This window comes from Musa acuminata, chromosome BXJ2-9, assembly GCF_036884655.1.
Source record: "Musa acuminata AAA Group cultivar baxijiao chromosome BXJ2-9, Cavendish_Baxijiao_AAA, whole genome shotgun sequence".
NCBI lineage: Eukaryota > Viridiplantae > Streptophyta > Magnoliopsida > Zingiberales > Musaceae > Musa > Musa acuminata.
This window is the reverse complement of record NC_088346.1, coordinates 33,729,155-33,753,823: the sequence shown is the minus strand read 5'-3', so window position 1 is coordinate 33,753,823 and position 24,669 is coordinate 33,729,155. Positions and strand designations below refer to the sequence as shown.

Here is a 24,669-nt window from a genome sequence, read left to right as displayed (position 1 = left end):
AGTGCATTTTTATTATCCCTTTGTGTGCATACTCCTTGGGGAACTCATGTATTGTTTGCTGTGAGCTTACCAAATATAAGATGGGTCGAACAGGAAAAACACAAATCAGACCTTTTGACCGAGATGGAGATTTCGATTCGTATTTCTTTGTTTTTTTCTTTTTTTTACTATGAAGATTATTATTCACCGTCCTTTTACTATTTATAATCCTATTTTTTTAAAAATTAATATTTTTAAATTATCCTTTTATAAATAGATGAAAATATTCTCGTCCACCTCCTCTTCTTTTGTTTTGTTTTTTTTCTCCTCAGAGGACGACCTAGAGAGGACGGCTATATTTAGGTCAAACTGTGCGAGTGAGCAACATTAGCAAACTTCTTCACCAATAGCAAGCTTCTTCACCAATCAGATCATATACTTCAAACCAAACCACATCTTGTAAAAAAAAAAAATATACTAGGCATCTGTAGCTCATATGATACTTATATAAGTATGAACTACTCAAAAGGTTCGTCTATACCAAACAGAGAGTTACGAAAATAGAAAAGCAAACTCCAAACTGGTTTTGTTTAGTAATTAGATCATCTAAACTTTAAAAAGATTTGAATGCTTTTGCCTTTTCTATTCATTATCTAAAATATTTAAATTCTCATGAGTATATTAAATCCTTTTGTTCATGACGATTGAAAAGAGGGTTTTATTATGCCCTATTTATTACTATCTCATCCCTTCAATATGTTTATTTCATTCATACGATCATTTTTCACTATATTATAATTTTTTTAATATTATACATATATTTTATATTTTTTAATATAAATATATTTTTATTTGTTATTAAAAAAATATGAAATATATGGTTCGATCAATCGATCCACCAATTCAAGATTTGACCGGATCGAATCTGATAATTATGGTTATAACCACCTAAAAATACGCTTACCGAGCTACCAATTTCTCCCGAAAGCCTGTTAATTGCCTCCCTGATCGAATCCATATCTGAACTCCATCCAGGAAACAATCGTCTTTTCCCTCGAACCCCGATTGAAATAGATGGAATGTTCCTGGCATCATATCTACTCTTCTATCCTCGTTTGAATGAACAATCAATGAGGGTTCTTTGAATTTGGCACGCAAATCTGAGTTCGATCAACCTCTTCGATAATTGAGTATATATATATATATATATATATATATATATAGAGAGAGAGAGAGAGAGAGAGAGATTGCACCTTGTCGGTTGGTCCAGAGCATCACCCCGTGTTTGCAGTGCAGCAGGCAGCTCGAACGCTGAGGCGTGCTCTGGCAAACCATGCAAAAAGTATAAAAATAAGAGACAAGAAAACAAAAGAAAAGAATTGTAGATCAATGATCAACTTACCAGACGTTGATGCAAGTCACCGAGTAGGAAGTACCAGATGTTGTGGGGCTCAGATGTTGAACATTGTCCCCTACACTCTCCAAAGGCACACACAAAGTTAGTTACTTGGGAGACAGACTCTTTGACTGAGCATCGACAAAATCATGTCCTACAGCTGAAGTCAGTATCTTCTTCTTTCCCCAGGCAAATGGGGGTTACTAAGATGATTCTTTCGGTGAAGCCACTCGAGACTATACAGAAGCACATACTACAATAATGCACGCTCCTAGTACAAGTAAATAAGCAACAACATACACCAAAATTGCTATAAACCTGTTTAAGTGTTCTGCACCGACACTACAGCTGGATTTTCTTTGAAAATGGGACTCTTCATGCACTCGGAGTTACTTGCGGCAGTGCCCTCCGCAGAAGTTGGGCTGCATCCAATGCTTAGAAGAGTTTGAGCAGATTCTAGTGCTCGATCACCTCCGAGTTCCAATTCCGGATCACTAACTACTTTCTTTAATACGTTATTTGGATGTGATTTGTCTGACAATTTTTTGACTGACTGCACACCTGAGATACCAAGCTGTTCACTAGCCACCCCTGCTGCAATGTTACTTTTAGCAGTGGTAGCCAGTGTTTCACTAGCATATTTTGAGGATGGCTGTTCATGATTGTGCTCGCCCTCATATGTGATAAGAAGAGCTTTTGCATCATGTGGTACTCTCTCAACATGCTTACGAACAGGGCACCCACTATGGGTACATCTATAGTAGCTCCTGCAATATATCAAAGGCAACAAAGTCAAATTAATTTAAGCTGGACAATTATCATCAAACTGCAAACAACAAACAGGAGCATTCAATGCATCGACTATTACAGAATATGTTTATTGCACTCAATAGTGTAGTTCAAAAATATGCTCATTTCAAAGTAAGACTATTTATTAGTTACAATTCAGCATGAAAAGTTACTCATTATCCAAGTTGAAGAGTGTGCTAGCTGATTAGCTTTTAACAGGTTCAATCAGCCTGTTTCGGCCAAACCAGTATTATTTAATAGTTGCTTCCAGAAACCTTGATTGACATTCACAAGTTCAGTGGACTGCAGTTGCACTCATGTTGTAATTAGTGACCAAGAGCCTGTCCCACATACAAGATGATACACTATAATAATAAGGTCAAATCTCCCAGGCCATGTCTGTAGTAGTTTCTTCTCCCTCCTATTTTAAGTTTGTTATCTTTTGGTGGCACTCATATTTTACAACCAAAACATCTTGCCATGCATTTGCATGTCCTGCTGATAATTTCTTTCTGTAAGGAAATTACATCTGATACTGTGACAAAATTACACTGATACTGTGACCAACATGCCCCAGTGTCTAATCCATCAGAGAGATGAATTTCTATTCAAAAGATGTTTTCCACCTACATTCCTCTGGCTTATTTTTCTTTCCTCCATTCACATGATCAAATGTTCCAGTAACTATATTTTAGGATCTGGCCTTCGCTACAACATTCATTAGCAATAATGTCATGTTGGCTCATCATTAGATGATTGTTTGGATAATTGACATAGCATTTCCATATCCAATCAGATAGAGCAACAGCAGGAAAGAATTTCTCATCCCTCGATACAATCCAAAATTCCCATTTAGGTCTTTGATAGCCCCTAACTGTCCTTTGTTTGGAAGAAAAGATAAAATATAATATCAGAGAAATATTTTATGTTTAGAAATTATTTTATCTTCATATTTAATAAGGTAAGTATCTTTTAAAAAATATTTAAACAAAGAAGATATAAGAATGTATATAACAATAACAAATAATAATAATAAAGAATAATTCATCAAAAATAACTGTTATAATTTATATGTTTTTTATAGAAATAATAACCATGTTGTGTAAGGATATTATTATAGTTATATATAATACAAAAAATTCAAAATTTATCAACCTGCAAGTTTAATAATAAATATTAGTCCAGTATGACCTCATTTTTCTCTAATCACAATGCCATCAGAAACAAAAAATATTTGGGATCAAATTCAGAATTATATTACATCTGCATTTTCTATGATAGCAATACTTTCTTCTAAAGAAATTAAGAGCTACTCTCTGTCTATCCCTTCTCTCATATGGTGCATGGTAGATATTGCAACAACAGTAGCAGATGATAAATACAATTGGTTGTAACAAAAAATCAGATAATAACAATATTAAATGTTTTCTCCTTTAATTCTTTTTTTTTTGTGTCTATCTTTGCTTACCTCTTCTCCTTCCTCTCCTAACATCCCTTTTTCTCACTTCTTATTGAGGCCATGAGTCAGTTATAATTAACAAGATCAGCCAACTCCAGTTGATTTTAATTGATTCAGTCATTCCTCACCAATTTTATTTATAAGGCCAATTAAATTGATCAAAATTGGATATCAGATTCAATCAATATTGTGAACTATACTTATCGTGATCTTCCATTGCAGGAACATTGCTATATTAAAACGTCATTTGAAGTCCTAAAATCATGGACACTTTATTTATCCCAGCCATGATTGCCCATAACCTAGCATCCAACTTTGAGGATTCTAGGCTGGATCAACCCGAGTTACAAAATCTTGATACGTATTAGCTTACATGGAGAGCCTGCAAGGTTACACCATGCAGGTTGTCATAGAAGTAGCAAGACTACTTAACCAAATAGTTTATAGTCATTAGGAACTAATTACATGGATTTAGACCGAACTAGCACTAGCTGTAGTTGGTCAAGTCAATCATACACACCAATTCACCTTATCATCATCTCCAGCCGTTAGACTAATAGGGTCTCAGCCTTTAAAACATGACAGGCATTAAACTTCACATAATAAGATGGAAGAATAGAATGATAACGAACAGGAAATTATCTTTTAAACAAGACCATGAAAAGAGTTAAAATATGTGTGAATAACACAAAATCTCTTAATGGAGTATTAGCAACATTTAGAGCATCATAAGCAAGCTTCTTATGCTAGAACCTTTGATACAATAATAGACTGTGATAAGTGTATACCTTGGATTACGATTTCCCTTGACAAATTTTTGTCCATATTTGCGCCATCTATAACCATCAGTCAAATGTCTTGCATCAATTTCAGTCTGTACGATATATTCCCTAATTGTTTTAAGAACTGGTGCTGAAGAACTTTTTGAGTTTTCACAAAGCCTGCACAACAAAGTAATAAAAAAATGAAACACAACTGACAGAAAAGAAAATTGAAGTAGAATACCTTAATTACTTGCCTTCGCTTTGGATCTGGTTCATCAACTATATCCTCTTCACTCTTGGTCCCAACGTCCAACAAACAATCACTTGAGCAATACAGCTGTTGTTTAGGAGTTTCATTGCAAGATTTCTGTTCAGTCTTACATGATGAAGGATCTGATTCTTTATGTCCGATGCTCGGATGTTCTAAACCATCATTCTCTAAAGGGGGTCCACCAGACTGAGATCCTCTATCCTTTGTGTACCTATGCTTGTGAGGTGGATCGTGGTTGTGTTTACCTCTGTAGATTACTTCAATAATTGTGCCATCAGGACAACGTTCAACTTTTTTCTTAGCTGAACAATTGGAATCTGTGCATCTATAGTAGCTTCGTGCATTCTCGCTGCTCTTCACTTGCTTCTGCCCATATTTCCGCCAGTTATAAACATCACCTGAAGTTTTCTACACAAGCAAAATGAATAGATTCAGATTACGTTAAGATTTGAAACCAACCAAGTTCCTGCCTTTCTGGTGAACGGACATTTAACTCAGGTGTTGGAGGTGGCATTTGTTGCAATGGTATGGGGCTGGCTGTAGATAGCATAGGCTGTGGAAACGAATCTGAGATTGGTTTTGGTGAAGAAGAAGAGCATACAGCTTGCAGTTGCATCTGTGCTTGGGCTGTGACAGTTGCCAATACTGCTTGATGAGTCATCGCGAACTGCCCCTATTTTTGAATGATGAACAAAGAACAGATGAACATAAGCACCAAGAAAAAGATATATCAAAAGGCACAATAAAGTTCCAGCAAAAGTTGTTCTGGGAACACTCCTAAATCATCTTTATTGGCTGAGTGCCGATCATGAAAACATAGATATTAACAGTTGCAGTGTGTAGAAGACCACAAAAAAATAAATAACTGGAACTCATGGAATTTCATTCACAAAATGATCATGTCTTAATAAGGGTAGAAGAAATGATACTTATTGTACTTTTAAGAAGTTCTTAACCTGCCAAGGTTCCTAATAAGGGTAGAAGTGAGTCCTCTGATTTATACTTTTATAAAATAGGAAAAACTTACCAATGTTTCTTGTGAGATTATATCAAATATAACACATTAATAAGGCACATGTTGGTGTCACATTAAAAAATTTCAAGGTGAGAAAAATGATAAATTAAGGAATTGATGAAATAGTCAATAATCTTGGATAGGATTTTAACTGCATTATCTGATTTTCCAAACTGAAGGTCGCCTAATCTTATAGGCCTCAAGTAAAGTGGATGCTTTAAGAACATTACTTGACTAAACTATCCTGCATGTTTCGATGTTAAGATCAGGCAGATGGTAGACTGTAGGTTTTTGTTTTCATTATATATCGCAAGATAGAAATAAAGTTGGTCCCCTTTTTACTGGAAAAGGCTTAACTAATCAAGATTTAATAAAAGTTCAAGATGGATATAAAATCGATCTCCAGACTTACCACAGAGGATAGGCATGACATCAAGTTACTATATGTCATTATATATGTATGTATATGTATATACATATATGTATGTATATGTATATACATATATGTATGTATATGTATATACATATATGTATGTATATGTATATACATATATGTATGTATATGTATATACACCGAATTTATTTATGTATGTACATATATATATTTATTTATTTATTTATATATATGTATATACACCGAATTTATTTATGTATGTACATACATATATGTATGTACATACATATATATATATATATATATATATATATATATATATATATATATTTATTTATTTATTTATTTATTTATTTATATATACACCGAATTTTAGACTGAAGCAATAAAAGTGCGATCATTTGATCTGAAAAAAGAGAGTTTAAAAACCAACAAGACTGGGAAAAAAAGCAACATAAGGTTTCCAGAGAACCCTTCTTATGTGGAAGTCAATCATCTCACTAAAATCCTAAATCTAAATATCAAAAGTAACACAAGCAAAGAGATATAATCTACGAACCCTAAAATTCAGCAAAATTCACAGTAAGACATGTTAAAAATATAACCCTTTTTATAAACCCTAGCAAAATCCAGAAACAATGGTTTGGATGAAGGTAGAGATCAGGGCCACTAACCGCGAACCCCTGCGACTCGATCAACGCGGCCGGAGTCAAGAAGCACGGAACGGCAACCACAGGGACGGTCACGATCGGCGCCGGGTGGGGGCTCCCCGTCGGCGAGGCCATGGCGCCAGCCAATAGCTGCGAGAAAGACCGGCCGCCGGTGTTCGGCGTTGGTGGCGCGGCGTCGGGGGCACCGCCCTCCGCTGCAGCCTCAGGACCGGCGCCGCGATCGGCGGGCAGATGCTCCTCCGCGTCGGAGGATGGCAGGGTCGACGTACCGCCCGCTTCCCTTCCGGCCTTCTCGCCGGCAGAGCTCGCCTTCTCGTCTGACATGGAAGCTTCAAGATCGACTGCCGTCCTTCCCAAGTCCCCGCCGTCTGAGGTCGCCTTCTCCTCCGCCACGGGAACTCCGAGATCGACAGACGCTCGGCCTGCGCCCTCGTCGGCTGAGCTCGCCTTCTCCTCCGTCATGCAAGCTACGAAATCCTTCCTAGGGTTTCTGTCTTTGCAACTTCGCAGAGAGAGAGAGAGAGAGAGAGAGAGGGTGGGGGGATGAGTTTACATGCGAGCGAACGAGCGAGCGGGCGAGATGGAGAGAAGGGGGTTTCTTTTCGCTTTTTGACTGGAAATGACGGACGGCAGTCTGCCGTCAGTTATCTAAAGCCTAGAAAGTGAAAAACCAGTTTGAAGAACCACGTAGACGGAGGAAACGGCAGGCGACAGACGTCATCGGGATGGAGTTTGACCCGCGTACAGTAGTAACATAGGAAACTTTTCTTCTGAGAATAACGCAGTTGGACTAGTGCATTAACCAATATGTTAATATCAGTATATAGTGTACACAATTTTACTATTATTTAATTGCCTCTTTATGAATTGCTGCACTTACTCAAGTACATTTTACTCGAGTGTTACATCGTCATTATACATTTCGTTTATTTTGCACCTACATTCAATCTATTGCATCTAATTTATTTATGGAGACAACAGAGGGTTCTGAAGGTTTTCCAGAAGCCAAATGAAACCCTCTAAATATAGGAGGATAAGACATCTGGTACGACTAAACTTTTGCATAACAAAATTAGCATAAATTTTGGTGACTAATCTCTCATTTATGGACAAACTAGAAGAAGACAGAGTTTTAATTTCTAACACGTAAATGACAAGTATCAATAACAGTACATAAAAAGTTGTTGGACTTAAAAAGACTAGATGAAGTAATGTTTTTGTGGTTTCCATCACTAGGGAGGGCACCAAACTAAATCCACCAGTAAAAAGAGACAAGTATCTGATCTATATAGATAGGCATACACATTGGCAGAATAGGCACAAGAAAAACACATAAAGAGGAAAAACACAAGTCAGATTCCTTAGAAGAACTAATAAAAAAAAATGATTGACTACCAATATATAATTTAGATAGCAATACCAATCACATGACCACAAAAGATGGGAAGTTCAACCGAGATTATTGATGAAACTGACAAACTAGGAACCCTCGGAAAAATCTCAAACACAAAGTACAATAATAGCATGATCATCCAAAGTGATAAAAGGCAGCACTTGCACTTGGTGTTCTTGTATGACCAGCCACAACTGTAGTATTCCTTACCCCTCTCGTCTGTTTCCTCAGCCCAACTGTCCTCCTCTTCCACAATAGCAGAGATGCATGCTTACAAGAGCACCACCAAACTCCCTGATCCATGTATCCCTCTTTTTTTCTTTATGCCTGCTTTCGTTTGTTCACTTATGAATCCTCTGAAGCTGCCAGAAATTTATAAACCCAATATGATGTTAAAGACCGCATAAGAAATAATAAATGTTTTTATGGTCATTAAGTATATTCAAACACTAGTGTATGTGGAAACCAGAGCACAGGAGTAGACGTCGAAAAAATGTAGCTGTGGCTGTATACATAGTTTAGCATAATGCAGCACCTTTCTTCCTGTTTAATACGACCAATTCATATGAGCCATGAAATTGGATAGGTTGATCACTAAACCAAAAGAAATTCTAGTCAGACATTCAAGACAGAAGAGAGTTGAGTGAAAATGGAATAGCTCAAATGCTCGTATCCTTGCAAATTTTTATATGAACTAGACACAATCTCATTTGTGCAGACATCAACAATGAAGCAAAGATAACATAAATCATTTCTAACCTGCTCCATAAGAAGTAATTAAGAATATCTTCTCTTGGCTTTTCCATCTTCTCTATACATCAAAGAATATCCCATCTCAAGTACTCGTGTGTTGGTTTTGATGTATGAAAAATTGTACTTTATCTGCTAAGGGGTGCAGGTTGCACTTCCAACATTCCAGGTGACCGAGACTCTGGTGAGATAAATGTACTTTTAAGGGCACAACAGATACTCTGAATCATCTTCCTCGCTATTTCCCGATACCTAATCGTTAAGGTGATGAAATTACGATTATCAAGAAGCATGTTGCATGGACAATCTGAATTGTAGCATAAACGAGTTCGCAAGTGATGCTCTCCAAATACTAAATTGGAAGTAACAATGGAAGACGGTTTCCCAACAAAATCACCGAATGGCAACCAGTCTGAGGTAACCAAAGGCAAACAATGCAACAGGGCTTTTGTTTAATGTGAAGAATTTCCAATGAAACTAATATGAAGACAAATCTTTCACAAGTATAGATAACAAACTCATCAAAATTATGAGGTCCAAATGCTGATACAGGTTAAAATCCTAAGTGAAGCATCTAAAATAATGGCAACAATGCCATCATACTCACTCTTCTCATAATATTAGTACTCATTTTGCCAGAACAGGTCATTGATCACTTCATCAAGAAAAGATACAGAGATGCAACAACAAATGCCATATTAATCATAGTATCACCAAGCTGAATTGTGCCATGGGATTTGATGATCATGTCTCATGTTCTGTTTGTGTCACATTTTAAACTACTTCCAATTTAGGTGACTCTATCAACCTTGTCAACATGCCATGTTTATACTGTTCATTATGAATTTGCATCAAATATGATGGTATGGTCATATTTATGCAATAACCTTATGAGACAAAAAAGAATAACCAACTAGTTCAAGTTGCCTTATAATATAGTTTAGCACACATTGAGAACATTCCTTACATAACCAAATGCAACTACAAATAGGAGGATTGTCATAACAATCAACATTTATCGTAAAAGCTTGAAATGTACTTTGGCAAAATGATAACAGCACCCACAACGTTAACCCATGTTTGATATGCCTACATACGGCTGGGACTCAGAATATGTCAGCCTTTATACATATTAGCAAGTCTCATACCTTGACAATACCTGTCAAACAAATATTAAGACAAATTATTCTGTGCTCCATGTAAGGAGAACCTGTGGAATTGTATCAATCAAGTAAAATTTATTTATTTATTAATCTATGATGTGAAAATCCTCTATCCACAGTGAAAATATGGTGATTGATGATGTTCTTCAGAAAGTTTGAGAACACAATCAGCTATACAATTTAGCCAATGGATGGAGGTTAACAAAATCATCCAATCATCAGGAAAAAACACGGCTACCATGTTCGGGGTCAGCATATCCAAAAGGTCAGATCAAAAATAAAGTAACCTGAAATTTTTATCAGATCCAAATCGAGATCCATATAATTTAATTTTTGTCTCAGATTTAGTTAACACTGTTCATTGTGAGTTCAAGGCTCTCGAATTCAATTGTAGCTTCATCTAGATGTGAATTAGTCAATGAAAAATTGTAAATTACACCTAAATTATGCTTCTCAAAAACTTCGAATGGTGGTAGTGCATCCATTTGATCAAATCATATTCAATTAGACAAAGTTCAAGTAGTGCCAAGCCTTTTTCCAGTCTAATTATAGATATTTTTATGGATGCGGGTCTGGTTGAGCTTCTTTGCTAAATTCAGTCATTTGATTTGTCATCTTAACCAAGATTGATACAAACGATATTTTGTCACAAATCATATTGGGGTCAATTGTCAAAACCCAATGCTAGATTTTGTCACAAATCATATTGGGGTCAATTGTCAAAACCCAATGCTAGATGTTCTTTTGACACAGATCTGATGGGTGTTCTTATTCAATCATTTGATTTGACATCTCAACAAGGACAAAGAATCTTATTCACTGTTCAGCTATCTACCAAACCTTTTCAAATATAAAACACAAGAAGGAAAACCTTTTCGACACCATTTCAGATACAACCAACTAGTAAAAATTACAAATTTGAAGGTCCTAATACTACTTCCACACATCCAAACAATTAATCGCCTCAAAAGAAATTTAATCATGACAATTTATGATAATTTGATTGAAATTGGTCCAGAATGTGGCAGATGAATTGTAATTGCAGCTTGGATTTGATTCAAGATTCTATTTCAAAATTAAGTCACCGGTCCAACTTGCTGATAAACATACAGCCTTATTCAAAGCTTACAAGGATAAATTAAAAGTGTCATTGATGTTTACGCTACAGATAATCATCTTAACACACAAGAATCTTGTAAAGATTAATTCCATGCATTTAATTAGTAATAAATAGGATGAAACCCATGACAATATGATTATAAACCTCTGCATTTACTTATGATTGCCAGTGCTTCACAGAACTCAAGACCCATAAATCACACTATGACCCTTGATTCAATCCAAATGAACAAATGAGAACAAGTTGGTGATTAACAACATAAAGATGATTGAAAATTTCCATTGTTTTAATTATTATTACTCCATTTTTCACCAAATGTATAAAATATGCAACAGCTCAAGCACAATGCCATTAAAACAAGCTATCAGTTATGGCATATTCATGTCTCACTTACTAGGACAGTATATATTAATGTAGCACAGACTACAAGCATATTTTCTTGCAGAGCTGCAAGGAAAAGTTTCGTCCAAATATTTTTTAGATTCATGATAAAATAAAAGAAAATTTTACTATTTGTTTGATGGGTGTGCACAAAACATTATTACGACATTATTTTTTTTAGGATCATAAATGACTTTAAAACAGATATTGTGACAACAAAGGACTGTCAACTTTTAATGGTCAAGTGTGCTTTTACCTTATACCTAATCCCAAATTAAAGACTTCAAAGGAATTCAACAACATTATGCCAAGATATAGCAAAGTAGATTGGATTATTGGGACTAAAACCAAGGATTGTTGTACCGCCCGAACCGATGTGGTACAGGCGATATGTACCAATCTGAGCAACAGCAAATACACGGACCACCCCCGTTTTGGATGATCCAGTTAAAATAATAACAAAATCAGAAAAATGATGGGGCCCATCCATCTTGCCATTAAAAAAGAAAAAGAAACAAATTAGGGCTCACGAACATGAGCCGTCTTCTCGCTTACAACGTTATTGCCATCATTGTTGTCGCAACTGCAGCTTTACCGTCGCTGCTTCCAAACACTATTGTCACTATCACATCATGCCATTGCCCCACGTTCCTTCTTCCTCGATATGCTCCCACCTCTTCTCCTCTTATTCCGTCTTCCTTCACCAGTTCCTCTCCTTCTTTTCCCCTTTTTCCTATTCTGTTCTCCATTGGTACATACTGGTGTATCATGTGACATTACATCGGTACTAATCAGTATGTACCGATTCGACATATCTCCAAGATGGGTCCAATACCTGAAACGACTAACCTTGGCTAAAACACTTATATTCCTCTTCAATGCCTAAAAAAGATTAACAAAGCTAAACGCAAATTCCAATCTTAAATGTAACAAAAGAGGCTATAAGGATCATCCAATTTACGTATGAATGTAATGAGTATGTTGTTCAATAATAGATGTCACCATTTTCTTTTAGAATCATATGTTTATACTTATAATTTTGTGTATATGGCCAACACTAAGATAGAGTCATAGACTATCTCGGAAAGTTTCTTCTTTCTAAGACAGTGTATCAATTGATCTACAGATATGGTATTACATCCAATGACTTGTTGACGTAACAAAATTCAAAATTAGCTAATGCTCAGTTTGTTAGGATTCAATCAAATCACCACTGCTCGTCAGCCAAGGAAAAAAGTAGCTTCTTAAACTAATTAAATCAAGTTAGAACTTGAGAACTTTGTACATCCTTAGACTAAAACTGGAGTAACATTAACCTATAAAATCTTGTGATGCCAACATCAATCTCTGATCACATAGATCAATAAGTTAGTGAGCATCCAAAGTTATCTGACACATTGATCTTGGTATTCTTTCTGATTCTACAATGGACCATCCCATTAAAAGTTACCTGACATACAACCATCTTAGTATGTACTAATTAATGAGCGTGAGAACTACCCCAGGGATGCAAACTAATTGATGGCCAATGTAGTATGAACCACTGCCCTAAGCTTGAATAGTTGTAAAAATAAAGAGAGCAAAACTTCAACTTTTTTGGGTGATAGAAGTATTTCAGAAAAATTCTCACAAATAAGATAGTTGTTTTAAGATACTAAACAAACATATCAAAGGCGAACTAGCTAATCATGAATGGATTAGGAGACCTGGTCATGCATAATCTTTGTCATGGTTCGAACAAGAGAGGATCAGTAATCAGGCAGTTATCAAAATTAAAAGACCGCAATAACGATCTATTTCCAAGAACCTTATAGAGTGTCAAAGCATTACATGATATTGTCTCTTGGAGCTGAGGAAACTGATCCATCTAGATTGAGATTACCGATCCTTTAGAACATGATTTATTATGGCTGTGCAATATTATCAGGCTTCAGTAGAGACGATATGAAGGTTCCAACAGCTACCAATTCAAAAGTTCTTTTAAGAGTCTCAAGAGAGTAACCCAAGTACACCATAAGTTGAAGAAATCTGTCACAATGGTCAGACCAATGAAGAGGATAATATGTAATTGAGAGATCAATCTGAAGAACTCAGGACTGGATGTTGACAACATCTCATTATATCACATGTATCATGATCTCAAAATAACTAATCAGTATTTAAAAAATGAAAAATATACATCATGCAAGATTAATAACTATACAATGCACAACCTTCCAGTTCTAAGAAAAAAAGCTCCTCGCATTGATCATAATATGGTGCTAACATAAAAACCCTAAGAAGATCAATACCTACATAGTCAAAGCACTGCCGGCCAAGGTGGCAGATTTCAACAAAAGATGTAATCTTGAAATCGGACGCTTCAAAAGCACCATCATTTTGTCCAGTATATCCAGATATCTTATGACAATGGCCCTCATTGGGAAATGTTGATTTGTAATACAAATCAAGAAGATAGGTAAAAGGCTGTGTTATATTTTTGTAATTCGTAAAAATGTTTTAGTTGTTATCCAAAGCTACTGACTGAAATGAGACTTGGGATTCTTATTTGATATGTTGATGACTCATGGTTTGGATTATTGATGTAATTGGTTTTGCTAGTACCAAATTTCTTTCTATTGGTTAAAAATCCTCACTTCTTCTTGAGAAAAAAAGTGCAGCTCCTTGCTTCAAAAATGTCTATGCAAACATAAAGCATCACATCCACCTTTACACTAGCATGTAGTAGTTTCAACCAATGGAAAATGAATCCAGACATACCATAAATTAGCTAAAATAAGTTTTGTTCATACATACAACACTTTGTGATCTTCGCGAGACCTCAACTTGACAGTTCACCTGCGTAACACTTGACTTTAACTGGCACCATCCACTTATAGCCTTCACATCATATCCACAATTCACCAAACCCTTATAAAAGACATCTATTATCAATATGTGACCTACACCAGCAACGTAGTTAGAATTTCCAGATGCCAAACAAACACGACAAAAATTTCCCAAGAAAGGACTCAAGTTAGAAAAGAATTATATCCTAAAGTAACTTAAAAGGTAAACAACATATCGAGAAGAGTGAAAAACGACATTGGCAGGCCAAAAAATCCAGTGAAGTTGGATTACCTCCGCAGCATGAAGAAGTTCCTCGATAAAATAACACGTGCTAGAGAACCACTGATTCATTTCTTCACCTCGAAACAGAAGAACGAATAAAATGAAGGACCGGACCACAACATGGACCACAAACTAAAAGGAAGTGTCTTGCTCGAAAGCCCTCGCGGCATAAAGAAGCTCATCTGTGACAGTCCTTTACACAAAAGCTACTGTCGAGCAAGAAGCACAAAAAAAGGCATTTATGCAGCTAAAGCGATGTCACAGATCAAGATATGCACAACTCATTTAACTTCTGCGGTCAAAAGCTATTGAAACTTAAACCAAACGAAGAAAAGCAAGGAGGCAACCAACATGGAATGAGGTACTGCGACCACTATATCACCACAAATATGGAAACCTCAAACTAAAAAAGACGAGATGTCGCTACTTTCACCCTATTGCTTCCTCCATCCTCCACGGCCAGTCCATCTAAACGCCGAGAACAAAGAAAATAATAAAGAGGAACAATCCCAGTACAAGAGACAGCTAAAGATTCGAGGAACAATCTTCTTTTGGACCCTAAAGGAACCCAACAAGAAGCCCTGGCGTCTAAAACAAGCCCAAAAACGAGACCTTGAGAACAAAGATTAAAGCGGTACATAGAGAATAAAAAACAAGAATATCAAGAACACGGTGCTTACGAATCAGGATCTTCGCCAAAATTCCATCTTGGTTCTACGAACACACAATGTTGGGGAGAAACAAATTCCGGATCTGGTACCTCAATCAGCCACCATCGAAACGCCCAGAACAACCCCTAGCCAAAGAGAATAGAAAGCAAACAAGAGAGACGAAGATGCTTCCAGAGAGTCGTAGCACAAAGGATGACATAAAGAAAAAGGAAAAAAGAACATCCGAACAGTGGTTTCCGTAGATCCGCACAGTGTGCACGGGAGATGCATGTACGCAACCCTACCCACCTTCATCCGACCCGATCCGATTCCCGAAGAGAGGTGGACGGTCGCCCCCTTCTGCTCCTCAAAAGCCACGTTTTTCTCAGGGTTCCACGGCTTCAGTTTCTGCTTCTCCCCATAATTTTCCCTACCCTCTCACAAAAGAAAGAAAGGATAAGGATCATTCGGAGAGCCGTATGTACAAGCGATTACATCACCATCGTCCTCGGAAATCATCCGTCGCGGTGTTCCTCTCGCGACGACTGACGCATATATCAAAGACAAGAAATTAAAGGGAGACGACCGGCTGCAGCAAGGGCAATGTTAATGAATAATAATAAACAACCATTTTGATGAATCGAGAACGCAGCGATCGCCACACGCGTAGCCATTTCCCGAGATAAAGATATCATCTTTACATCTTTTCCCCTTTTCCTCGCTGGGAGAGAGAGAGAGAGAGAGAGAGAGAGAAGAGAGAGAGAGAGAGCGAGAGCATGCGACGATGATAGCAAGGGTTGACAGGAAGAGAAGTGAGCACGCAACGGAAACAGCATCATACCATACCATTTCCCCCCGCCGTGTGCTCGCTCTCTTCTGTCAACCACCCATTCTCCTCCGCCTCCTCCTCACATAAAATCACATCTTCTCTTCCGCATCCCTCTCCTCCCAATCAAAATCTGCAGCAAAGCCTTCCTTATCAGATCTGGAGCCTCTCTTCTGTCTGCCAATGAATCATTCTCTTGCAATAAAATCAGAAAGCTCTTATCTTCGCCAATCATTCTCCTGCAATAAAATCAGAAAGGCAGAGATCGTCGCAGAAGCAACCGCAGCTTAAAAGATCTTTCCAATCTTGTCGCCACGAAGGGGTGGGGGCTGGGAAGTGATGAGGCGGTGACGGGACTCGAGCGCTCTCTCATTGAGACATTAGGGGAACCGGTTAATTGTACTCGTGACGACGTGGCGACTGTCGGAGGACGAAGGTATGGGGCCCCTACAGCCGTCGGTGAGAGGGACGCGTGGAGATCCTCGATGGAAAGACGTTTCAGTACCTCTACCCCCGCATCTTTCCACGACGCGTGCATGAATCGCCCGTCTCACCCACCTCGGTCGCAGTCGGAGTAGCGGTCGCTCGCGGGGCCCGCTGACATTACCACTCACAGCTTGGGTAGACGGGAAACGCGTAGGAAATGTGTTATCGGTGTTTCCCAGCCTCTTTCCCTCGTATCGTTACTTATAAGGAAAAAGGGCAAAATAGAAAGAACATGTGAAATAATTAGTGGGGTGATGGGACACATAATTTAATATGATATTTAGTAAATAGTTTTTAGAATCGTACAAAATAATAACTACGGAATTAGTTATTTAGGTGCAAAGTAAATTATTGGACCATTTCTGGCAGCTTAATTTTTTTAGATTATTTGTTACCCTATTTAAAACTATTTATTATGTGATTCTTTTTGTATAAATCTTAGTATGATGATAATTCAAACTGTTCAAGATCTTCTGAGCTCTTCTCCTTCGATTATCTTAATTCGGTAACTGAGTTAAATTATGCTAAATAGTATTACGGTCTTCAACACTATCAATCTCCATCTTGAGTTTGGATAAAAAAATAAAAAATTATATTAAATCATTAACAACTAGCATTAAACTATGTCAAATCTTATAAATATGAACATAGCATAGAACTAGATCATTACTTGAATAAGATGTGAGGCATCTTTACTACTTACACGTCTCGAATTACAAATGGTAAGATTGGGAGGTTGTCTGAAAGCATCGCATCGCATCGCATGGCATCGCATTTGCATATGCATCTAGATGCGATGCAAAGTATACAAGAATTCTCTCGTTAAAGATTATGATAGCAACCTAAAATATATAAATATTTTTTTTTTAAAAAAAATTAAACTTGGTAAATATTATGATAAAAGAAGAATAAATATTACTTATTTATAAAAGATCAAGTGAGTAGAAAAAATATGGAGAGTCGATATTATTTGATTTAAGATTTATTTTATTGAAAAAGTTAAACACGCTGAGGAAGTGTTGTTGATAAAATCCAAAGAACTATGTTATAGATTAAAAAAATCTTATATAATCGATGTTAAATAATTAGGATTTATGATTTTATTATTATTGTTGTTACAGTATCATCTCCTCCCTAATCAATATTTGCATGGCAAGTTAAACCTATAACTGAGCTCTGTTTGAGCATAAAAAATCTAATTACACATAGAACCATAACAAACTCCACTATCCTTTTCTAACCAAGGCGAGCGGATATTTTACGTGCAGTGAATCTCATGTATATCCATGCAATCACCCACAAATTTAATAGATTCGGATGTATTCTTCCTAATAAATACACACATTCACAGGATCATGCACTTTTAAGTACTGGATCAAGTTCATGCACGTTGCTAATCACCAACTCTTCCTCAAAAAATAAATGAAACGTGTGCAATGTTAAAGTAAGCAAAAGCAAACATTAAGTTAGAGAGATATCCACCCAAAAAATCTTGGCCCCAAAACAAGCATGTAATCACCCAATTGTCATGTGTTTCCATGCATGTATGGACTTTGTGCTAAGTTGAAAATAAACATCATATCTCATGTAGTAAATAAATGCCATGCACGCGTCGTGCTCATGTTGTTCTTTATGCCTTGAGATAGAAGGAGAGAGAGACGAGGAGAGAGTGTCGGAGAGATTAATAGCTACTGTGTAAGTTTCCTTGTATGCTATTCTCTCCGCTCTTTTAGATATCCTTCTGATCTTTGGGAGATTGCATTGAATCCCTTGCCATCTCATGCCTTCTCACTCTCTCTTTATATTCATCGGGAGAAGAAGAAGGAGGTGGATCAGTGTTCGTCATCTTGGCATCTCATGGAGGAGGAAGAGGAGAAGAGAGGAGAGAAGGAAGAAGAGAGGGGACACAGTACGCAGCAGCTGTTTCAACGGGAAGAGTCGAAGGCCGACACCGACGCGATCGACGGGTCATCGTCTTCGTCGCTACCGGTGCTGGAGCTCAACCTCATCGGGTCGCTTGCCTCGGCGAACCCCGAGCCGCTGGAGGAGGAGCCGCGGGTGTTCTCATGCAACTACTGCAGGAGGAAGTTCTACAGTTCTCAGGCGCTCGGCGGGCACCAGAACGCGCACAAGCGCGAGCGCAACCTTGCCAAGCGCGGTGGCGCAGCCGTGGCCTTCGGTGATCATGCCGGCGCTAGTGGAGCCGGTTACAGGTTTCCGGTAAACCTAGCAAACTTACCCCGACAAGGGTTGTTCGCCGGCAGGCCGCTCGGCGTCCAGGTGCACTCGATGATTCATAAGCCGTATACCGGAACACCAACGTCGGCGGCGGCTACCTCGTTGATCTACTGGCGACACGCGTGGTCGCAGCCTCCGATGGCCGATCGTCAACCAGCCATAGGACGGCTGCTCACGGAAGAGTTCTACGGCACAGGAAGAGCACAGGTGGCGGCCAAGTTCGATGAGGCGGCTGCGGCAGTGGGAGGGAAGCCGCGTGTCAGTGGCGGCGGTGGTGGTGAGGAGTTGCCTAAGCTTGACTTGTCTCTAAAGCTCTAGAATACAAGTTGACTTGGCGGCCAAGTTCTTATGCTGTAGAGTTGTAGCTGACTTGATTACATAGGCTTGTATTGGCTTGGTTCTAATTTGGATCTCCGAATGTCTAATTTATGTGAACAAAAATTATTTCTTCCTGTTAAAAATTCTGCTGCTTTTATATCCATATCTTTTAAGGATCATTATCTTGGCATCAACTTGAGATGCAAGGTCACTGGGATTACATTGCATTCTCAATCTGCAAAGGATGTGTGTAGAGACAGATTATGATCTATCTTATTCTTTACAAGCTAAATTAGGTGAATCCAGGTAGCAGCTGCACAAATGTATTAATCACATTGGAAACAGTTAGGCATCATGTACATAGCAGAGTAGGATCAAATCAAATCCCCTGCAGGTTTTCAACTTGGCATACACAAGCTGGTGTCCAATCTTGTACTAAAAGATATTGTCGACAAAAGTGTTTTAGATGTAAATATCACATTCACCATGTATTTCGAGTGTTGGAATGAAGTAACTCAATTTCCTTCAAATTTTCTGAAGAAAAAACATGTCATCATAAATTGTATGCAAGCCACTTATTCGTCTTCAAGGTGTGACAAAACGGTTCTTCCTTTAAGCAATCTATCTCCTCTCAACTGTACAAGTGACCAAATTCGATTAAAAGTGACTCAGAAAGCTCGCTAATACATGTAGAATACACAAAAAGAACAGGGGATATCTGCAAGGAAGAGCTTTAGATATTGGAGTTGACAAGCAATACAGCTACGGCAGCAGCCTCCACCCTGACATAATATATTCATCAACAATGAACATTCTGACAGATCAGAGAGCACTATACATCAGCCCGATGACAAGCTTGATACCAGTGTTTGAGATCCACTGTGTTTCCGACTACTGAGAGACAGAAAATATTGTTAAAATGTTGATACCTCCCATTGATAAGACCAAGTGAACATCAATATATGAGACAACTTTAGGAATCATACCCATGTCAAAAGTGATTAGCATTGAGATGGTGCTGCTGTTTTGTCAACTGGCTTTCTTCCCATCACAAGTTCCAGCAGATAACTCCAAATGCATAAACATCACTCTTCTCAGTGAGCTTACCTGAAAAATCAGCACTAGTTTCTGCTCTAGCTAGCTGAGTCCTTTCTTGCATTTAAATAAATTGTAAAAGATCGATTAACTCAGAGAAAAGGTATGCTGACAGAAAATTGGCATATATCGCACACCATCTTATTGATGCCATCTAAAATGAAATTCTTGGAATAGTAAAAAATTATTTTCCCCATCGAGTTCATCTTGGAGTCCACACTAATGGGCAACAATGATAAAAAAGGCACAAATCAGATGCCAAAAGGCCGACATCGACCGTCAAGTAATATTTCTGCACCTTCATCTCTGAACTAATTTATTAATCTTTAGGCATCCGACCTGTCACTCAATCCACAGGTCCGCACCAACCATGACTCATTACATAAAGATGAAATGATAGATCTAAAATCTTTCCTACTCCTAGGAATCTTCAAGATATTCTTTATAATGATATAGATTTGACTGATTCCATTAAAATGATTGTAGATACACTTATTTGATTAAGAATCAGCTTCGTAATCAAATGAAAAGGCTGAAAAAGAAAAAGCCTATAATTTCCGCAAGAAGACATTACTTGACCAAACTTTCAATTATGAAGGTTGATCGAGTCAAGCACATATGACCAAAGCTACACAGACAGCCTATCCAGAAGACACTGCCAAAAAGAACGAGATTGTAACAGAATGTGAAGGTACATATAGATGCATATGTAGCAAACCTTTTAGGGCAATTTATAGAACACAATAACCATTAGGGAGGCATGGGCTGACAACACTCAATTTAAGCATAATTGAAACAAAAAGAACCGTCAGTTTCTTTTCTCAAAGCTCTAGAAAATAGCTATAGAAATTTTCATACTTGTTGAAGCTTTCATACTTACCGATGCAATAAGAGTTTTTGGTGATTACCTCTTTCCACTTGAGCATGATTTATGAACTGTTCCAGTTGTAAAAGTCATCCCCGGATCCAGAATCACACAGAAATTCATCTTATATATGCATGTGTTAAACATGTACCTCAACACCACAAAGTATCAAACTTTCTTAATTATACCGAAGTTTTGTAATCTAAAGTTGAGCAAAATGGATAGAAGGGTATATGACAGGGTAAACAATGGAAACACAAAAGATACCACAGATTACACCCTGTTAAGAGCTGTTCATGAGCTGGACCTGATTCAGGCCATTCATATGGATCCCATATCAACATGAATTACTCGTTCTTAAAGTTGATCCGACCTACAACATCAGTTTTGCTATGATGACCAGGAACAGGCTCTTTTTCTCTCACTAACTCCAGCTTACCGGACCATTTCCCTACGAAAGATCATCAAAGCCATAAGGTCTTTTGTTTTAGCCATCTAACAATCCAAAAATGCTTAGAAGTTGTCCCCCACCCCCCCCTTTTGTTTTCAGAGGAAAAGAAGAAGATCTTCAATTACATAAAAGTCATGAATTGGAAGTCAGAAGATGGAATCTTTAACCATAAACAATTCCAGGAAGATTCTCACTTCAAATTGAGAATCGACAAGATCAACGGAAATGAACTGGGAAACACGATACTATCACGACATGGGTACAACTGCAGACCAAATTGTCCCTCGGAAACTAAAAGCTTGGATGCGATGTAGGGCTTCAGGACATTACGAACGATGGTAAGAAGATACCTTGAGGCAACTCGCGTGCCGGGCACCGCGAAACCATCGTGTCGATTGTCGAAGGCGGACACAGCAACCTCGAGGAGCTCCCTGGTATGCTCCACTCCGCTGCCGGAGCCGATCTAGTGGTCGCTGGCCTCCGCCAACATCGGGTTCTTCAGGATGTGTTGCCTTTCCCCGCTCTGCTACTGCTTCTGCCGACGCAGCCCCTTCTTCTGGATCTTGCCCCCGGTCATCGACGCAAGGATGCGTCCTCCCTCTACTCCCTTCCCGCCGGTGGTCGATCCCTGTGGGCTTGAGGAAAAGCGGGCGACCACTGGAGGAGCATTTATGGGAGGAGTTTATAACGCAGGCGATGTAACGTAACCGAAACGTTACATAAACCGACATCATAACGATGATTTACATAATTTGCATAACGCGACATACTTACTTATAAACCCATCACATAATTATATTTTCACACATACTCTTCTAAATACTATATAATATACATCCTCCTAATTTTCTGTTTACTCGCTCTTCCAGAAATTATACGTCTGAAATGAAAGTTCGATTATATTATACTTATCATATAAATCAATATTATATACATCTTTCCAAAATATTAAGATCCTTTCGTATATCTCCCTATTGTATAATAGGATTCGTTAAAACACACGACATTATTATTGTCTTGTTAAAGGACATAAAACATAAAATACCTATCATGATAAGAAATTTGTAATTTGCATATAAAGCATAAAATTACCTACATGCCCCCATTTTTATCTTAATTATGAACTGACCTTAACCATGCAGTTTCATAATTCTTTTATGATAACGAGTTCGTTCTATAAGCTTCATGGAGTACATACTTGTGTTGAAAGGATCCATGCAAATATAGACAATAATTATGTAACCCGAGGATTAAATGTTTTTAGAGTATTTATATGTGTAGGAAATCTTGAAATTTACAGATTTAGTCGTGTAATTTAGGATATCTCTGGTGATAAAGAAGAATTCCACTATTACGAGGATTCCTGCGTGATTCTACGAATGTTTAGGGGCTTTTCTATGATTTCGCGATCGGGGCACGTACCTACGGCGACCATGCCCCCCATGCATGCAGGAGACGCCATGGAGAAGCGCCCGTCCAACGTTGTGTTCTTCCATCTGCCGTGAGCAGCTCGTTCGATCGATCCTACAGCCATCAGAAACGATGTAGGCAACGTAAAAGATAACCAGAAAAATCAACAACAGAACCCACGGAGACATTCTGTTTGAGCTCTTCTCTGCGCCGTCAACAACGACGACGGAGGAGACGAAGCGCCTGAAGTGAAGAAGGTGAAGCTCCCGACGCAGAAGAAGAAAGAAGGCGTTAATGGTCGAATGGTGGGTGATACCGGAGGGGGCGCATCAGACGCACACAGCGTGGCACGACCGGAATCCTCAACGGTGATCGTACGACGCGGTGTGCGTCTCATGCCACCTCTCTCAGGAGCTTATGATCATGGCCTGGATTTATCCTTTGTCAACTTCTCCACCCATCCTCTCTCCACAACTCTTACCGGTGTACTGGAGAAGGGGACGTGAGCTTCTCTGTGGCCTTCTCCAACAGCCATCCCACCGCCATCATCTCCGACTCCCTTACCTTCTACCACAGAAGGAGCGGCACCAGGAAAATTCTCGAGCAGAGAACATATATAGGAAGCGAGAGAGCAAGACGGTCCCTTGTGATGGGATACCGCTACAGGGTCCAGGGGCGGCGGGTACGTGTACGTAGATGGGGGTGCATAAGGGCGCCACCCACGCGACGTGGCCGGCGTGTCGACCATCGGCGAGACGACGCCACCAACGTGATTTGACCGGCGTGGCGCGGACGGCGACGTGGTCGAATCCACGCCGCGAGCCGGGTCCGCGGCCCTTCGGATTGGGTTACGGCCTCCGGACCGTCTCACGCCCGACGTGTGCATCTCCCTCGCGTGGCAGTGCCCGAGTTGGACGTACCAGACGCCGCCATGCACGCAGGGAGGCGTGAACGGTGTCCGACGCAGACCGACTTGGAGCGAAGTGAGTCGGCGAGTTAGCGTGAGAAATGGTGATAAGGTGGGGAGGGAAACCGACGACGATGATGATGATGAGGGTGGCGGTGGTGGGAGTGGGGAGGGAATTGAGGCGGGCGGTGTGTGGTCATGCGGGCGGGACTCGACACGCGCCGATGTGCATGCATGGGGACGTCTCTCGTGCGCGCACTGTCACCCAACACGTTCCGGTGGCCACGCCCTGCCACCCCTGTCACCTTGGCCGCCCGCCTGTTTTGTGTTGGCTTCCGCGACATAAGGTTTTCTTATAAGACCCATTTCATCAACATCTGGCAGGAGGAGCCATAATACAAGAAAAGATAATGTTTCGGACTAATTTATAGAAGTCACATGAAGTTTTTATTTTCAGCAAGAATTGTATTGTAAATTTATCTTTCTAGGACTAATAGCAACAAAAGAAATTGGTTAAGGTTTAGAGAGAGAGAGAGAGAGAGAGAGAGAGAGAGAGAGAAAGAGAGAAGAATGGACAGCAGTGAACTGATCGTCTTAAAGTTACGATACAATGCTGCTATCTCAAAGCCTTAGAGATCTGAAAAGTGACTAAACTGTCAGATTTTGATGCAACTTGGAAGGTGATAAACATTCCACTACAAACTTTAAACACCCAAAACATGATCGCTCTATGAAATGCTGTCAAATGAACACCTTTGCAACCGAGA

At 38.9% G+C, this 24,669-nt stretch overlaps 3 protein-coding genes across 50 annotated transcripts; 1 reads left to right on the top strand and 2 right to left on the bottom strand.

The window, feature by feature from the left end:
• Positions 1-1,482: 1,482 nt before the first annotated feature.
• Positions 1,483-7,335, bottom strand: LOC135623365 (probable WRKY transcription factor 32). Of its 2 annotated transcripts, none has more exons than XM_065126273.1 (5): positions 6,742-7,335; positions 5,260-5,331; positions 4,642-5,066; positions 4,412-4,564; positions 1,483-2,142 (listed from the first exon to the last, which is right to left on the bottom strand). In XM_065126273.1, the coding sequence occupies exons 1-5, from the start codon at positions 7,198-7,200 to the stop codon at positions 1,698-1,700; spliced, it is 1,554 nt and encodes a 517-aa protein (XP_064982345.1). In that variant the 5' UTR covers positions 7,201-7,335; the 3' UTR covers positions 1,483-1,697. The 2 variants fall into 2 exon arrangements, with proteins under 2 accessions (XP_064982345.1, XP_064982344.1); XM_065126272.1 differs by having other exon boundaries at positions 5,146-5,331; positions 6,742-7,334.
• A 777-nt stretch (positions 7,336-8,112) lies between these two features.
• Positions 8,113-16,515, bottom strand: LOC103998427 (uncharacterized). Of its 47 annotated transcripts, none has more exons than XR_010491354.1 (7): positions 15,337-16,508; positions 14,666-14,727; positions 14,306-14,487; positions 13,376-13,573; positions 9,921-10,040; positions 8,891-9,133; positions 8,113-8,493 (listed from the first exon to the last, which is right to left on the bottom strand). XR_010491354.1 is itself a non-coding variant. In XM_065126258.1 (7 exons), the coding sequence occupies exons 1-4, from the start codon at positions 16,153-16,155 to the stop codon at positions 14,835-14,837; spliced, it is 273 nt and encodes a 90-aa protein (XP_064982330.1). In that variant the 5' UTR covers positions 16,156-16,515; the 3' UTR covers positions 8,113-8,493; positions 8,891-9,133; positions 14,338-14,487; positions 14,666-14,834. The 47 variants fall into 47 exon arrangements, 29 of the variants coding, with proteins under 29 accessions (XP_064982330.1, XP_064982317.1, XP_064982321.1 ...); XR_010491355.1 differs by having other exon boundaries at positions 9,947-10,040; XR_010491357.1 differs by having other exon boundaries at positions 13,376-13,455; positions 14,338-14,487; positions 15,337-16,506.
• Positions 16,516-18,312: 1,797 nt separating this feature from the next.
• LOC135623362 (zinc finger protein 1-like) lies at positions 18,313-19,286 on the top strand. The gene has a single exon (XM_065126241.1). It carries the CDS (start codon positions 18,476-18,478, stop codon positions 19,172-19,174), a length of 699 nt encoding a protein of 232 aa, XP_064982313.1. The 5' UTR covers positions 18,313-18,475; the 3' UTR covers positions 19,175-19,286.
• The last annotated feature ends 5,383 nt before the right edge of the window (positions 19,287-24,669 follow it).

Coding starts and splice junctions, on each gene's coding strand:
- LOC135623365 (XM_065126272.1), bottom strand. CDS start 7,200: ATGACGGAGGAGAAGGCGAGCTCAGCCGACGAGGGCGCAGGCCGAGCG. Junction 5,067..5,145: donor CTCCAACACCTGAGTTAAAT/GTCCGTTCACCA, acceptor TTGCTTGTGTAG/AAAACTTCAGGTGATGTTTA. Junction 2,143..4,411: donor AAGGGAAATCGTAATCCAAG/GTATACACTTAT, acceptor GATATATTGCAG/GAGCTACTATAGATGTACCC.
- LOC103998427 (XM_065126243.1), bottom strand. Junction 15,453..15,615: donor TCGGATCGGGTCGGATGAAG/GTGGGTAGGGTT, acceptor CTCTTTGGCTAG/GGGTTGTTCTGGGCGTTTCG. Junction 9,134..15,336: donor TTTGGCGAAGATCCTGATTC/GTAAGCACCGTG, acceptor CTTAACGATTAG/GTATCGGGAAATAGCGAGGA.
- LOC135623362 (XM_065126241.1), top strand. CDS start 18,476: ATGGAGGAGGAAGAGGAGAAGAGAGGAGAGAAGGAAGAAGAGAGGGGA.